The following is a 15,227-nucleotide window of genomic DNA, read 5'->3' as shown; positions in this document are numbered from 1 at the left end:
ACCATCTTTATTCAAAATAGCATCCAACTGTATCCAAACATAGACAACACCTTGCTCCTTGATCTCAGGAACCATCATGCAAAATTTGGTTATGTTATATTAAGAGGTGTCCAAATGCGTGGAGAAAAGACAAACATCTTTCCAAAAGATATAGCAGTACATGTGTAATTGCAGAGCAAGTGGATAAAGCACACAATGCATAGAGAGCAGCCCCTCTACACAAGAGATGATGTGCTTGTGCCTGTTAGGTGTGTTCCTTTTTGCAAGTGTATCTATTTATTTAAAAGCAGTTTTTATCCAGCACTTCAGCCAAAGCAGGCTCCCAACGCAGCTTACAAATAACAGTAATGAGACGACAATCTAAAAACGTGAGAGAAAAGGAAAAGGGATTTAAGGGGTGGGGAGAGGCAAAAGTGCTACACAGTAGTTCTTAGGTACAGGGCTCTTGTAGCAGCCAGCTAGAATGGAAAGATTTCAAGGAGACGAAGAATCCAACTTTGCTCAGGAGAGCCAGAGGAGGAGAGGCTGGCAATCCCATCTTTCTCTCTCTCCTATAGCCTGATCGAATGGAATAGTAGTTATTATTCATATATTTGTTCCTATTTTTACCTGTGAAAAGTTGGTGGGACATTATCCCCCCAATCCACTGTAGATCGCATGCTTACGATACCATGCAGATGCCACACTGTTCTGCTCTGTGTAGTCCTGCCATGCCTTGGAATGGCTGACCAAAGCACAGCCTCCTCTTACATCGCTCATGCAACAACCGGTTGTGCGCGACCATGAAGCTGATGTGATGCCAGCCTGCAAAGTGCCCGAGAAGAGGACACTGCTGAAATCTTCATTCCTTACCTCCAAAGCTATTGTCTGCTTAGTCCATCTATTAGTCCATCTTAGCTCACTATTTTCAATGAAGGACTGTCGCTCAGGGGCAGAGCATCTGCTTTGCATGCAGCAGGTCCCACGTTCAGTCTCTGGCATCTCCAGATACGGCTAAGAGTGCCCCGGTAGCAGCCGGTACAGCAACACAGGTGGAGCACTGCTGCTCTCCTGACTTCCAAACATGGCAGGTTGTTGCCGCTGACCAGGAGGGGGGAGGCCTGAGGAGCTCAGTACAGGGCAGTGCATGCAGCAGAGCCAATCGGACACTCCTGCCACTGCGCACTACCCCGAGCTCTCTGCACCCTGTCTTTTCCTTTCTTGGTCAGCGATAGCGACCCGCGATGTTTGGAAGCCTAGAGAGCAATGGTACCCCACCCATGCTGCTGTACCAGCCGCTACTGGCGTTTTCCTGCCCGAAACGCTGGGGAGCTGCTGCCAGTCAGTGTAAACAATACTAAGCTAAATAGACCAAAGGTCTGACTCAGTATAAGGCAGTTTCTTGAGTTCCTGTGTCTACTCTGCAAGGCAGAAGCTCCCCAGGGTCTCAGGCAGAGGCCTTTCCCATGATCTGCAATCTGGAGATGCCAGGAATTGGAGATGAGCAGCCATGACTGCTGAAATTCCCTCTTCTGCACAAAAGGACAGGAGCCCTGCCCTCTTTTTCATTTGGCCACCCTGCCAGGGACCTCTTAAATGGAAAGAATGTGTTCTACCACTAGGTTATGGATCCATCCCCTTTCCTCTGACTATCACTGTGGTATAGTTGATACTATAGTGGTGAAACTACTATCCAGAGATATTTCCAGTATGGTGTAGTGAGTGTTGGACCAGGATCTGAGAAACCGGGTTCAAATCCCCCCTCAGCATGAAGTCCTCTGGGTGGCCTTGGGCTAGTCAAACCTCTACCTCATAGGACAAAATGGGGAGGAGGAGAACCATATATACCACCTTGAGCTCCTTGGAGGAAAGGTGGGATATAAATGTAAAGGAGGAAAGAAAATCTGGCAGAAGATGCCTAAAGTCTAAATCTCTCCGCGATGATGAAGGTTGGCCTTGGGTAATTCACCAGCTCAGGCTCAGCTACATTTCTTGATCGTAATTTAAACAAAAGCTGCAATTCTATATACTTCCCAGGGAGTAAATCCCACTGAACCGAGTGGGACTTATTGAATAGACTTACATAGAATTGCACTGAAAGTTTGTTGATCAACATATGGGGCAACCTTATCTTATTGTGACCTGAGTTGCTTGATGGAATAAAAACGTGATAGATTAAAAAAAAAATTAAACCACCAATGGCAACGATTCTAACCTTATACTATCCCTATTTTTGCCTTTTGAGGGTGCCCTGATGTTGATGTTTGGGGAAGGGCAGTAGCTCAGTGGTGGAACAACTGCTTTGTTTTAATTGATTGTATGTAAGCCACTCCCAACAGGGAGCCTGTTTGGCTGAAGCGTGGCGTGCAAATGCTCTAAATAGATAAACAAACCATCATGCTCTAGTGTTAAACAGCATACAACTTTGTCTGTGGACTCAGTGTAAGTCCCATCAAGTTCAGTGGGACTTACTTACAAACTAGATTACATAAGATTGTGCCTAAATCCCTCTCTGTTTGCAGGCTAACCTACTTTACAGGGTTTTCTTTGGCAAGGTAGTTTTCGGTCACTTCCAGACTGTTGCTGGTTGTAGGTAGGATTCATTACATAGCATCAAATTCAGGTTGTGCAATTAAAGCTTATTTGGAGGTCTTGTGCACAAACCTGCTTCCCAAAAAGACTAGGCTTTTTGTGACAAGGAAAGTGACAGCAAAATGCACTGGAAGTGGAGGATAATGCTTGCTTTGCAACACCATCTAGCTCTTGGCTCCTTCAGGAGGAAGGGTGAGATATTAAATAAAAAAATAACCCACCCACCCCCAAACTAAATGAATGCTCATTAAATAGCCAATTGTTGTCTAATCTCCCTACAAACCGATCGGGATGAATGCTGAATAAACAGGTTGTCTGAAAATGCCCTTAGCTTTTGCAGCAACAGACTAACATTGGTACCCCTCAGGAGAATGTTATAGGGTTGTTGTAAGGCTAAAATTAACTCTTGAGATGAAGGCAGGAAGTAAGTCATATTTGAACAATTCTGGGTGTGACATCTGGGATTCTTTTGATGTGGAACTTCAGAATCCCCAAACAGGGCATGGCACATAAGTGTGTGAACAGGAACTATTATTTATTGATTGATTGTATTTGTATACCGCCCCATAGCCGAAGATCTCTGGGCAGTTTACAGTAACTAAAAACATTAAAAACAAATATACAAATTTAAAACATATCTTTTAAAAACAATTTAAAACACAATTAGCAACTTTTTTAAAAAAATAAAAAAATCAGCCCCTTCTCCTGTGTCTTTAACGGTGGCTTTCCATGCAGCCTTTAGCAGCTGATAATGCTTATCTCCTTTCTGTGAAATGCTTTACTTGCAGATTTCTGCAGAGCAGGGTTTTGTTAAAGCCACAGAAATGTCCCCCCTCCATTTTCTACTCAGTCAGCAGTCCTACAGAGTTGCCAGAGTTTTTGTTTATTTATGGGATGTTTCAGGTTTTGAAAGGAATGGTTCATAATTTGAGAACAAAGTTCTAGAAGGCTGACTAGACAATCCTGTATTTCATAATGCAAGAGCTCCTTAAGTGATGGTGAGTGCCAAAATAGCAAGGTGAAGGTTGTGGGGGAGGTTTGTGGATATTTTGCAGGGTTGGGGGGGGAGACGAATAGGATGGCCTGGTGCAAGACAGGTCCTGGCTGCACCTTTAATAGCAGGGTAGAAGAAGGAATTCCAACAGGTGTCACTTATGTAACCTACAGCTAGGGATGGCAAGATCTGTCAATTTCTCCCTTTCCCAATCTTAAATTCAGCTCTCCACATTTAAGCAGCAATTTGTGGATGTCCTTATGAAAATTCTTCAGCATTTTAGTGTGAATTTCTCCAAATATACACATTTTTGTATGCTGTTTTGATGAATGTTTTTCCAACCTATTTTCCCTAATATAATGCATTTTGCACTTTTTAAAATCATATATTCATTTTTATGCACACTTTACCCTAATATATGGATTTCTGTAAACATTATTTTGGTTGGCAAAATACACTGAAAAAGTCAAATAAGTGTGAATTTCGAAGGATGGCTGTGTTTCGGTTCACCTATTATTTTAGAATGTGTGAATGTGATAGATTCAGCTTGAAATGTGAACTGAATTGAATTTCTCCTCCACCCCTTCCTACTGCTGCAATTCCTCTTCTACTATTAAAGGTGCAGCCAGGATACCTGCCTCCTTTTGCACCTGGCCACCCAAGGTGGGAAGAGCAATGATGTGATGAATAAGTTAAACATGCTGTCTAGAGATGAAAATTTTCCAGAAAAGTCTCAGGAAAAGGAGGACATTTCTCATGGTGGGGAGGGGATGATGTTTTTGGAGATTTGTGTTCCTTATTTGTAGCATGTCTCTGAATGCCACTTGCTGGGGAGCAAGGTTTATTCTAATATGCAGCTAGATACATTTTGTGCAGTGTCCAAAAAAATTGTGCAGTGTGAAATAAGTTTGTGCAGTTGTTCATATGGGATTTAATAAGGAGCTAGGTAGTTTTCTACCCTGGGCTCCTGCTGGGAGGAAGGGTGGGATATAATAATAATAATAATAATAATAAGTTTCTTAAAAAAATAAATGAGAAAATAAAAAATGAAGATAATTACTGGTTGCTTTCAAATCTTCATAACCTTATACTACTAAAAGGTAAAGGTAAAGGTGTCCCTGCACTTGTAGTGCGAGCCATTTTTGACTCTCAGGGTGACATCTTGCGACGTTTACTAGGCAGACCGTATATATGGGGTGGGATTGCCCGTTCCTTCCCCGGCCTTTCTTTACCCCCCAGCATATGCCGGGTACTCATTTTACCGACCACAGATGGATGGAAGGCTGAGTGGACCTCGACCGCTTTTACCGGAGATTCGACTTCCTCCTTCCGTTGGAATCGAACTCCAGCCGTGAGCAGAGCTTCGGCTGCATTACCTCCGCTTACCACTCTGCGCCACGGAGGATACTACTAGTAGGTGCTTTTTCAATAAAAAAAAATGAGGTGGCAGGGCACATATATTGATACAAGTACTGTGAGTGCCAGCACAAAATGGCTGGCATAAGCAGCAAAAAAAGAGATGCAAGTACTACATACTGGCAAGTCCTGTCACACAAAAAGCCCTGCTAGTAGCATATTATGGGACAAATTAGTTGACTAGTTTTGGGGTGGGCAGTGTGCTGGCTGCTTGCGCAGTAGGAAAAAAGCTTAGAATAAACCCTGCCGGGGAGCATGAATAACAAAGGCTACTGTGCTCATGTTCTGCTTGTGGGCTTCCCAAAAGCCTCAGCTTGGCCACTGTGGGAGCAGAACGTTGGACTAGATTGGTCTGATCCAGCAAGGCTCTTCTGATGTTCCTATTTGACCATCAACAGAAAGCTTGTTAAAGTCCTTTTGGGCTCACTAATAATAAAGTATAACGTTGACCTGCCTTCCATCTGCCCCCCTTACAGATACAAATGCTTTTTTTAAACTGACTGGTTTTCTTATGAGTCCTTTGAAGCCAGATCAGTATTAAGAGATAGAAAAATGCCCCAGGTAAGTGAGGCTGTTGTGACTGTTTGTTGAAAATATTTTTAACTTGCCCTTCTCTGCAATGTGATAATAGGGTGGGGTACAATAATAGAATTAAAAGCCACCCAATGCAATCATAAACAATGGAGCAGAAAAAATCACAATAAGTGCAGCAGTAACAAGAATAATCAAAATCTGGCTAGGCGGTTAGTTCCCCTGACAGGACTGGTGGGTTTTGAGGGAAAAGGTGGAGCACCTGTTTTGCACACAGAAGGTCCCAGGTTCCAACCCTGGCATCTTCAGGTAGGGCTGAGAAAGGCTCCCTATCTGAAATCCTGTAGAGCTGCTGCCAGTCAGTGTAGAGAAAACTGAGTGAGATGGACCAGTGATCTAACTCAGTATAAGGTCGTTTCCTATGTTCAATTATTATTTTTACTAACTTGCTGATTTATTTATTTTTTTAAAACCACAATCTTTGGGGATGATGTAACCTCCTAGTAAAGCAAGGCCATATGTAATCCAGTTGATGTAAGTCAACGTTAAGTCTTTCCCCCTTTGCTGTCTCATTAGCCCTTAGCAAAAAGTGGCTTTGGACATGGCAGCATCTGCAACCATCTGAAAGTGCAGATCTGAAAGGAGCGTTTGCAAAGGCAGGAATGGTTTGCAGGTTCAATGAGCATCCAGAGCTTGTGCCCCATTCTTGTCTGAACAGCACAAGTATGAAGCTACAAGGGCTGTAAAGCCAAAAGCTGCTTTTGGCCAGGTTAACTTCAGCCTCAATATTTAACACAGGGTTTGTTCTGAACACTTTTGCCTGAGCGAGAGTTCTGTGTAACTGGAAAGCTTGCTTTCTGGTTGTTTTTCAAAATACTATTTAATCCAATAACTTCTTTCTTTGACGGTGTACACACTCCCATTTACTCTGCATCCAGTGTGCTCCCACCGCTGGTTTGGGAAGCAGCGTACAGATAGTATTAGCCGTAATCCATTTCTATCTTATGTCTATCCTGTTGTTTCGTATGAAACTATAATTTGATGTGTTTCCCCCAAAATCAGGTTTGATCTGAATTGAGAAAAAGAATGTCCTAGCTATGTTTGAAGCTGACAATGTCTTACTTTGATCACCTTAGTATAAAAGTTGGGAAATCAGGTATTCCGTGAAAGAAAATATTTCACAGAGCAGGCTTGCCCTCCAATGTTTCCATAGCAGGTTAGGAGAAGAACTTGGAGAAATAAAGATTTATTTTTCTGGATCCTTGTATCACCTCGACCCTGGCTTTGGTGTACCTTAGGAAGGATCTCTGTGAGTCGTTTCTGTCAACACACATTCCCGAATCCTGTGGAAGATTATGCTAATTTCTTACTAGTGCAGGGTTGGAGAGCCTGTGGCTCTCCAGTTGTTTGTCATGAGACTACAGCTCCCATTGTCCCTGACAGCTGCCACGCTAGTTAGGATTGAGGGGAATTGGAGTCCAGCCACATCTGGGGGGTCACATGTTCCCCAGTCCTGCCCTAGGGAGTGAGCAGAATTTTCCACAGGGTTAGAGAGACAAGCTGGGAAGTAAGCTCCCTTAAGAGGCCTGCCTCAGACCAGAGGCCTGGAGTCCAACAGGTATCGGTGCAAAGCCTTCCTTGATGCATATTAAAATATTGATCGGGATAATTCTGCTAGAAAAGTACTGGGATAGCGTGAGAAGGCTGTGAAAAATGAAATGGACTGCCTTCAAGTCGATCCCGACTTATGGTGACCCTATGAAGAGGGTTTTCATGGTAAGCAGTATTCAGAGGGGGTTTACCATTGCCTTCCTCTGAGGCTCAGAGGCAGTGACTGGCCCAAGGTCACCCAGTGAGCTTCATGGCTGTGTGGGGATTCGAACCCTGGTCTCCCAGGTCCTAGTCCAACACCTTAACCACTACACCACACTGGCTTTTTAGAAGGCTGCTGTAGATTGGGATTTTTAAAAAAACAAAACACCTCAAGTGGCTTAATGGTAAGAGAAACTTTGTTTAAAAGATGGGATAGGAGCAGGGGAGTTCATGGTAGTGCTGGCAGTGAACGTCTAAAGGTAGCAAGAAGTATCTGGATGAGGGGAGCAAAGAGAGCAGGCTGTGTGAGCAGATCTAGGGCGCAGGGGATGTTGGACTGAGGAGGAACCAGCAGAAACTCCATTCAGATGGTATTTCTGTGAGTGTTTCAATATGCTTGGGGACAGCTGGAGCACAGCCCCCTTCCCCTCACATTCATCACGCCTTCTGAATAGAACCCTACATGTGTACGAAACGTACTCATGTCGGCTGTCCAGAGGCTATGCCGAATGCGGGGGGAGTGGGAGAGCATGACACCCCTTCCTTTCCCATTCAGTCAGCGCAAGTATGTTATCAGAACTGTAGCAAGAAGAGCCCTCTTGGGTGTGGAACGTAGGAAGCTGCATTATACTGCATCACACCATTGCTTCCCCTAGCTCAGTGTTGTCTGCCCACCCAGGGATGGGGAACCTGTGGCCTTTAGGACTCCAGCTCCCTTCAGCCCCAGCCAGTGCAGCTAATGGTCAAGGATGATGGGAGTTGTAGTCTGGCAACCTCTGGAGGGCCACAGATTCCCTGTCTGTGATCTATGCCGGCTGGCAGTGGGTCTCCAGGATTTCAGACAGGGTTCTGCCCTAGTCCTACTGGGAGATGCAAGGGATTGGATCTGGGACCTTCTGCATGCCAAACAGGTGCTCTACCTCTGAGCTACGGCCATTACTTGATTAACTCTGCATTCGTCATCTGAAGCTCTTCTCTGTGTGCGCCCGCTGATGGAGGTGTAGAAGGTGGCAATGTGAGAACGGGCCTTCTCAGCAGTGGCTCCCCGTTTGTGGAATGCTGTCGCCAGGGAGGCATGACTGGCGCCATCACTGCTTGTTCTTAGGTGGCAGGCAATAACATTTTTATTCACCCAGGCCTTTGGAGTCTAATTTTCTGTTTGTTTTTAGTTAGATGGGGAGAAGTTGTGTTTTGTTTTTATGTAGTTTGAGTACTTTAGGATTTTTTATTCCTGTTTTTACATTAGTGTGGTATAGTGGTTAAGGTGTTGGACTGCGACCTGGGAGACCAGGGTTCGAATCCCCACACAGCCATGAAGCTCACTGGGTGACCTTGGGCCAGTCACTGCCTCTGAGCCTCAGAGGAAGGCAATGGTAACCCCCCTCTGAATACCGCTTACCATGAAAACCCTCTTCATAGGGTCGCCGTAAGTCAGGATCAACTTGAAGGCAGTCCATTTCATTTTTTTAATTTTTAATGTTTTAAGTTGCTTTGAGTGTTCAATTTGGGAATAATAATAACAACAATAACAATAACTCCTGCATAGAGACAACACGTGTTTAGCCCAGCTCTCGCAGTCATATGGATCATCCCAGCTGTGTCTGCTCCTAGCACAATTTGAGGCCTGATCTTCCAAGGTTTTAAATTGCCGCCTTGGGATCCTGCTGGAAGGAAGGGCGGGATATAAATCAATGATAGATAGATAGATAGATAGATAGATAGATAGATAGATAGATAGATAGATAGATAGATAGATAGATAGATAGATAGATAGATGGATAGATAGTATGGGGAGAGCTTGTGTGTACAGGAAAGGCTCCTTGCTTCAGAGGGAGGAGTTTGTGTTCTCTGGAATGGGGCTAAATTGGCAGCCCTTTGTATATGTGTTGCTGCTTTGGACAAGTAGCACATAAATAGGGTTGCTGCTTGGGGATGAAACAAATTGGTGTTCAAGGACTACTAGCAGGGGCAGGCATAAAACTTGTAGCACAGAGTGCGTGAGAGAGACTTGGGCTGCGGGCATAGCACACATTTAAAGCTCATGACTTCCCACTAAAAAATCTTGGGAACTGTAGTTTGCTATTCAGAGGGTGACACTTCCCAGCACCCTTAACAAGCTACAGTTCCCAGGATTCTTTGGAGGAAGTAATGTGTTTTAAATATATGGCATGTACATAGCATTGCGCTGACTTTGACTGGCAGTTGATGTGGTTTGCATTGTTCCACCTATCTTGGATACCCTATCATGGTATCTCCAGACCAGGCAGAGCACCTCCCTTTTAATCCACCTGCAGGAAGGTGGCTCCCTGTACCAGAGCAGTTGTGCTGCCCCTTATCATATGGGGTAAATATTTGGCTTTTCTCTCCCCTTTCCAGAAATGTCAACACGGGCCCAACCTGTTTCTACAGGGTGGCTGAGTGCTGATGCTGCCTGCTGACACGGAACTGGAGGCCCTCAGCCCTTTCCCCCTTCAGTCTCCGGGCCCAGCGTAGATGTCAGTAGGCCATGGCTCAGCCTGATGTCAGTTTCCAGCCTGAGGCAACAGCCCAACTGCAGGCTTGCAAGGAGGAAGCGGCCAGTGCCGAGCCCAGCACCCTAGACTGTGTGATCTGCTTCACCCCTTACGACCAGCTCTTCAGGCTGCCCAAGGAACTGAGCTGTGGCCATATCTTCTGCCTGGAGTGCCTGGCCCGCATCAACGTCTCATCTGAGGATGTCAATGCCCTCACCTGCCCGGTCTGCCGGGCGCCAACTACCTTCCCTTCCTGCAAAGGGCTGCCGGGCCTGCCTACTCGCAGCGACCTACTGGACCAGCTCTCTTCTGCGCCCATCCCCCCAGGCTCGGTGCGTTTTGACCGTCGCCGGGGCTTGCTCTACCTGCCGGGTAGGGGCAGAGGTGGTGCTCAAGCTGGGCCTAAGCCAGGGTCTCCCCTCAACACCGTCAGCCTGAGTATCGACGTCGGGAGGCCGGCACCACAAGGCGCGAGCCGTGTCCTGGGCCTCTCTGGCTGGCCGTTCTACGTGGCCCTGGCAGTAGCCCTGCTGGTTACCATTGGCTTAATTACTTGTGGCATTTACATCTTTCTGATGCCGTCCATGTACACTGTTTCAATGGGAGGACGGCCCCAAGGAAATCACAGCATTGGCTCTGGGGCAAACCGCTCCTATGTGCACTTACTTCCACCATAGGGGTGAAAGGTGGAGGGCGAAGGAGTGGGATCTCACTTCTCCTTCTGTCTTCCAGTTGTCGTGACTGTACCAGTTGTTGTGACCATACCACTTGTAGTCTTGTGCTTGCACAAAGGCTGCTTGCCTCATTCAGCCACAGGTTGCTGGGGGAAATGTGGCAGCAGGGTGGGGGGAAAACTGAGCCCACCTGGGACTGCTGAAGCTGCGGAGGCAGCTGCACGTGCACTTTACCAGTGAGTTGCTACTTAAACTGTCCCAAGAAGTTCCCACCACAGACACAGTGTGCATTAGTTACCCTTTAATTGCCTTAATGCACTCAGAAGCAGGAGAGTGTGAATGCATCTTCTCCGTGCATGGGCAAGAGAAGGCTTCTGATCTGCTCTAGCCCTTCATGCGTTTACTCATGTGTTGGGTACTCATGTGTAGCAGCAGGAGTGGGGCTCTTACATTGCATTGCCCCACCACCCCGACCTTGCAGGTTGAGTGTAGAGGTCTGCAAAAGGAGTCTGTTGAGCACGCAGCTGTTTGTGCCTGGGGGCTCCACGTGAGACACCAGCGCAGTTAGCCTTCCTGCTCTCGTGTGGAGCTGCTATGGGCAAGTAGCTGCTTTCTTTACCTCTCTGCTCAACACGCCACGCTCTGGTCAGGGGTGGTGGGGGTACTTTGTTGGGAGGAGTCAGAAGAGCAGCCCTGCTCCTCATACTCCACAGGAGTGCCCTACAATGTGGGAAAGTGGCCATTGGCTTGGGGTCTACATTGCAGAATGGGGCAGCAGAGCCCTGAGGTGGCAGACTGCATATTATTCCTGGAAGAAGGGGAGGGGATTGCATTTTTGAACGTTCCCTTATGGCAAACAAAGGCATTCTGCAGTCAGAAACGTAGCATGGGCAAAGAAGACAGGACCTTTGTCTCCTTGGTTTTTAACTTGTAGGAAGCTTGGTTCATGGGGAAGCAACTGAAGATGGCATTCTCCACCTAGAGTCTGAAGTGCTCCAGTCAACTCTACCATTTCATTCTGCTTCATGTGCAGACCAGGCAGTGCTGGCTCCAGATTCACCTCCCCTCTTCATTGCTGTTGCTGCTGCATACCCACTCACCCTGTCCCACTGGTCCCAATCTGCACCACTGCCCAGAGGGAGTGGAAGCAGCTGCTCTTCCTTGCACCTGCCACCATTGACTTGCTTGGTGTGGAGGCCCACAGGGCTTTGTGAGTAAGCAAAGGTGGGCCCCTTGCTGTGTCAGAGGCATTGGCAGATGCCCAACAACACTAACTTCTGATGCTGGCCCTAAGACCAAGCCAATGTTGAGTACAGCTCTGAGATGATAGTTTCTCTAGCTTAATTAACATGTTACAAAAATGGGGACTTAACAGATGACATAAGCTTGCATGCTTGTAATGTGAGATCAGTTTGGAGAAATGACCAGCCCCTCTTGGCTCTTGCAGGGCAATTGCTTTGTTTTCCAGCAGTCTTGAATAGCTGCACAGTCAGCAAACATTCACACCATGTAGCCTTTCCTAATAAAGAGATGTGGTAATAGGGTGGTGGTGGCTTCACCTGTTAAATTTCTACCTGCCACACACAGATCAAAGCCATGAGAGCCCTGCTGGGGGTGGCATCTCAAAAGACAAGCAAGGATCATCTGGTTTGGGCTTGGGATGTCTGTGTTCAGCACTAGTCATAACTGTTGTTAGAATACGGTTGCAAAATGATTAGCAGGGGTGCGGAAACTTTGGTCCTCCAGATATCCCCGAGTACATCTCCTGTCATCCCTGGCCATTGGCCATGCCTGCTGGGGCTAATGGCAGTTGAAGTTCAGCAACATCTGGAGAGCCACAGCTTCCCCACACCTGGGTTTGAGGAAAGCCTGACTGACTTGTTTTGGTAACTTTTAAAACACAAACATTATTGGCTAAAGTGCAGATAAAAACGATCAGCGGCCAATTCCTGCAGATTCCTGGCGATGGTGCAGCACCAGAGGCCCATTCAGAAGTAGGCAATCTGATTTTGCACATCCTCAAATCTAACGCTCCAGCAAATTGTTTCTAGTTTTGTTGTATGTCTTGGCTTTCCTGCTCTGCTTGGTTGGGCAAAAGCAAACATGATTTCATCCCTAGTGATGCTAGTGGCCCCAAAATCATGAACACTTTGTTCTCAGATGTTCCTTAAAACTGCTTCTTTGCCATGATCCTGTAAAGAAATCAGCCTTGATTACAAATATATGTATATCCATGTCCAGATGTTTACAACTTTGGGTTTATGATCAGAGGGGCTGAAACGGAAGCCTGTGGAAGAACTTGAGCTTTATAGGGATGAGTTCCACTACCCCAAGAAGCTTCAGCTCTGCTTTCTGAGCCTGCCACCACATTTTACAAGGCTTTGCCTGCAATCACATAACCACATTTGGAAAGTTAAATCTATTACAGCAGAGACTCACAGGTTTCTAAAGAACCACTTCAGGACTTGTTCTGGACAGATGATGTGTCTCCTTTTCTCTCCTTATGGCTTTCTGTGAGCTATCAAGGTGATGTCCACTAGCTGGAAACCTTGGGGCAGACACCCTTGTGGAACCATCCCGGCAAGATTATTGATACTTGTTGCCAATGAGACTGATTGAAAGGATTCCCCAAATATTTGTTTTCCCTTCCCCTTTGTCTTTCCCCCAAATACATATTTTTTCCTGAACAGTATTACTTTTTTAAAAAAAATTAAACCCCTGCAGGATCACAAATGGATAAAAAAACCCCACACACCAATATAAGCATGCAGGATGCATTGGCTAGAAAACATGGCAGTCAGCATTAGAGGAGTGGACAAACATTTACAGTATGGGATCTACATTGTTCTTTTACTTAGAAGGTCCATCAACCTTGGCTAGTTGTAAAATAAGAGCTCAAGGGCCAGAGCCAATTATTTAGGGAAGAGACACACTGTTGTTCTGGTTCCAGTGCGTCCTCACCTGTTTTCTGAAAACAGATGCTCACAATGGTAGTCAAACTGTGTGCCTTTTTACTTGTAAAACCTGGCCAGATATCAGCTTGAGTGTTTTTTTAAATACAGCTTCAGGCAGATTTTGCTGATTGGTTGATCAACCTGTTGCCCCTCCAGGTGTGGCCAATGGAAATACTTTGCTGTAGGCTCAGGTGAGACAGTGATTGGCTCAACACTTCGCTTTGAGCGGTCCTGAAAGATCTGATGTCAGCAGAGGGGAAGGGAGGTGTGGCCAGCAGAGTCGCTTCAAAATGCAATCAGAAAAATCATTCTTGCTGCTTTTGAAGTGACTAGTGTGTCCACAACCACTTAACTGTAGCCCCCAAAGCATACCCTGGGATAACCTGGATATGCAGGTACAAATAAACAGCTGAGTTACTAATGGAGCAGGGATTCTTAGTGTAGGGGGACTTGTTTTATAATTGCTGCTGTGAAATGATGGGGAAATTTGTGCAGGTCTACCATGAATCACCCAACAATCTACCAGTAGACCCCAATCTAGCTACTTCCTACTTCTGCTCTAGAGAGTTAGAGCAAGAATAATTTAGTGTGGTGGTTCCCAAACTTCTTTCCCTCATGGGCCACTTGAAAATTGCTGACCACTTTGGCGGACCACTTTGAAGTTGTTTTTGCCATAGCAATTGTAATGTGCTGTTCTAGATACTATATGATTTCAAATTGTATTTTTATTGCTTCTTTAATTTCTTGCATATGGTATATTATCATATTACAACTTGAAGTCCATAGAATTCACACTGTAATACAATAAAATACAATATAGGAAATAAAAGGAGCAATCAAAACACAATTAAAAATCAGTATGAAAATTTAATATGATGGAAGTGCTGTTTCCTATGTTCAACCATGAACCCACACACATGCTGAGGGCCACCAGAATGAAGCTAGTGGGCCACTGGTGATCCACGGACCACAGTTTGGGAACCCCTAATCTAGTGATAGTGATTACTAGATTCTTATGATCAGAAAGATAAATATACAGGCAGATGCCTCGGCCAAGGACAGAAGAGAATGTGTAAGAGGACCTGCCTTGCATGTGGAAGGTCCCAGATTCAATCCTTGGCATCTTCAATTAGGGCTGGGAGAGACTCTGTCTGAAATGTTGGAGAGCCACTGCCAGTCTGTGTAGACAATACTGAGCTAGATGGACTGATGGGTCTGACTCGGTATAAGGCAGCTTCCTATGTTCCTTATGGAGGAGAGAAGCATGGGAAGGATGGTCAGGAGCACTTGAGTCACATCCGCACCATACATTGAAAGCACTCTTCGACGACCTTAAAGGGGCATGGCTTCCCTGAAAGAATCTTGGGAACTGTAGTTTGTTCAGGGTGCTGAGAGTCAGCTGCTTAAAGTCCTCCTTTGCAGCTGCTCCATTCCTTCCCTACAATCAGCTTCCATCATTGTTTTTTCCCCACCCATCCCAGCCTTGTTTTTCCTAAACACTCTGGATATAACTCATAGCCTATCAACCCCACTACCGTAGGGATTAGTGACAGAGCCTATATTGTGTATGGATTAAAGGCCTCTGTTCAGCTTCAGCTTCAGCTGAAGACAGATACCTATTTTTTACAACCAATTTGGAAGCACCGTTGCTGCATTCAATTCTAAGGATACCTTTCTTCTCCAGAGTTGAGCACTGAAAGAAACTAGTTTTGCAAGTTTGCGGCAGAAGCCAGTTGTAGTCAGCACTGATTGGCTGGCACAT

General features: G+C 45.8%; 1 protein-coding gene across 3 annotated transcripts; it reads left to right on the top strand.

The window, feature by feature from the left end:
- Positions 1-3,370: 3,370 nt before the first annotated feature.
- On the top strand, positions 3,371-13,947 carry LOC133380846 (RING finger protein 225-like). Of its 3 annotated transcripts, XM_061618973.1 has the most exons (3): positions 3,371-3,569; positions 4,837-4,978; positions 9,701-13,947. In XM_061618973.1, the coding sequence occupies exon 3, from the start codon at positions 9,831-9,833 to the stop codon at positions 10,512-10,514; it is 684 nt and encodes a 227-aa protein (XP_061474957.1). In that variant the 5' UTR covers positions 3,371-3,569; positions 4,837-4,978; positions 9,701-9,830; the 3' UTR covers positions 10,515-13,947. The 3 variants fall into 3 exon arrangements, with proteins under 3 accessions (XP_061474957.1, XP_061474956.1, XP_061474958.1); XM_061618972.1 differs by lacking the exon at positions 4,837-4,978; XM_061618974.1 differs by lacking the exons at positions 3,371-3,569; positions 4,837-4,978 and adding an exon at positions 4,247-4,324.
- The last annotated feature ends 1,280 nt before the right edge of the window (positions 13,948-15,227 follow it).

The sequence above is a fragment of the Rhineura floridana genome, chromosome 3 (assembly GCF_030035675.1).
Source record: "Rhineura floridana isolate rRhiFlo1 chromosome 3, rRhiFlo1.hap2, whole genome shotgun sequence".
Classification (NCBI taxonomy): domain Eukaryota; kingdom Metazoa; phylum Chordata; class Lepidosauria; order Squamata; family Rhineuridae; genus Rhineura; species Rhineura floridana.
Note: the sequence above shows the minus strand (reverse complement) of the source record. Positions and strands in the feature narration are given on the sequence as shown.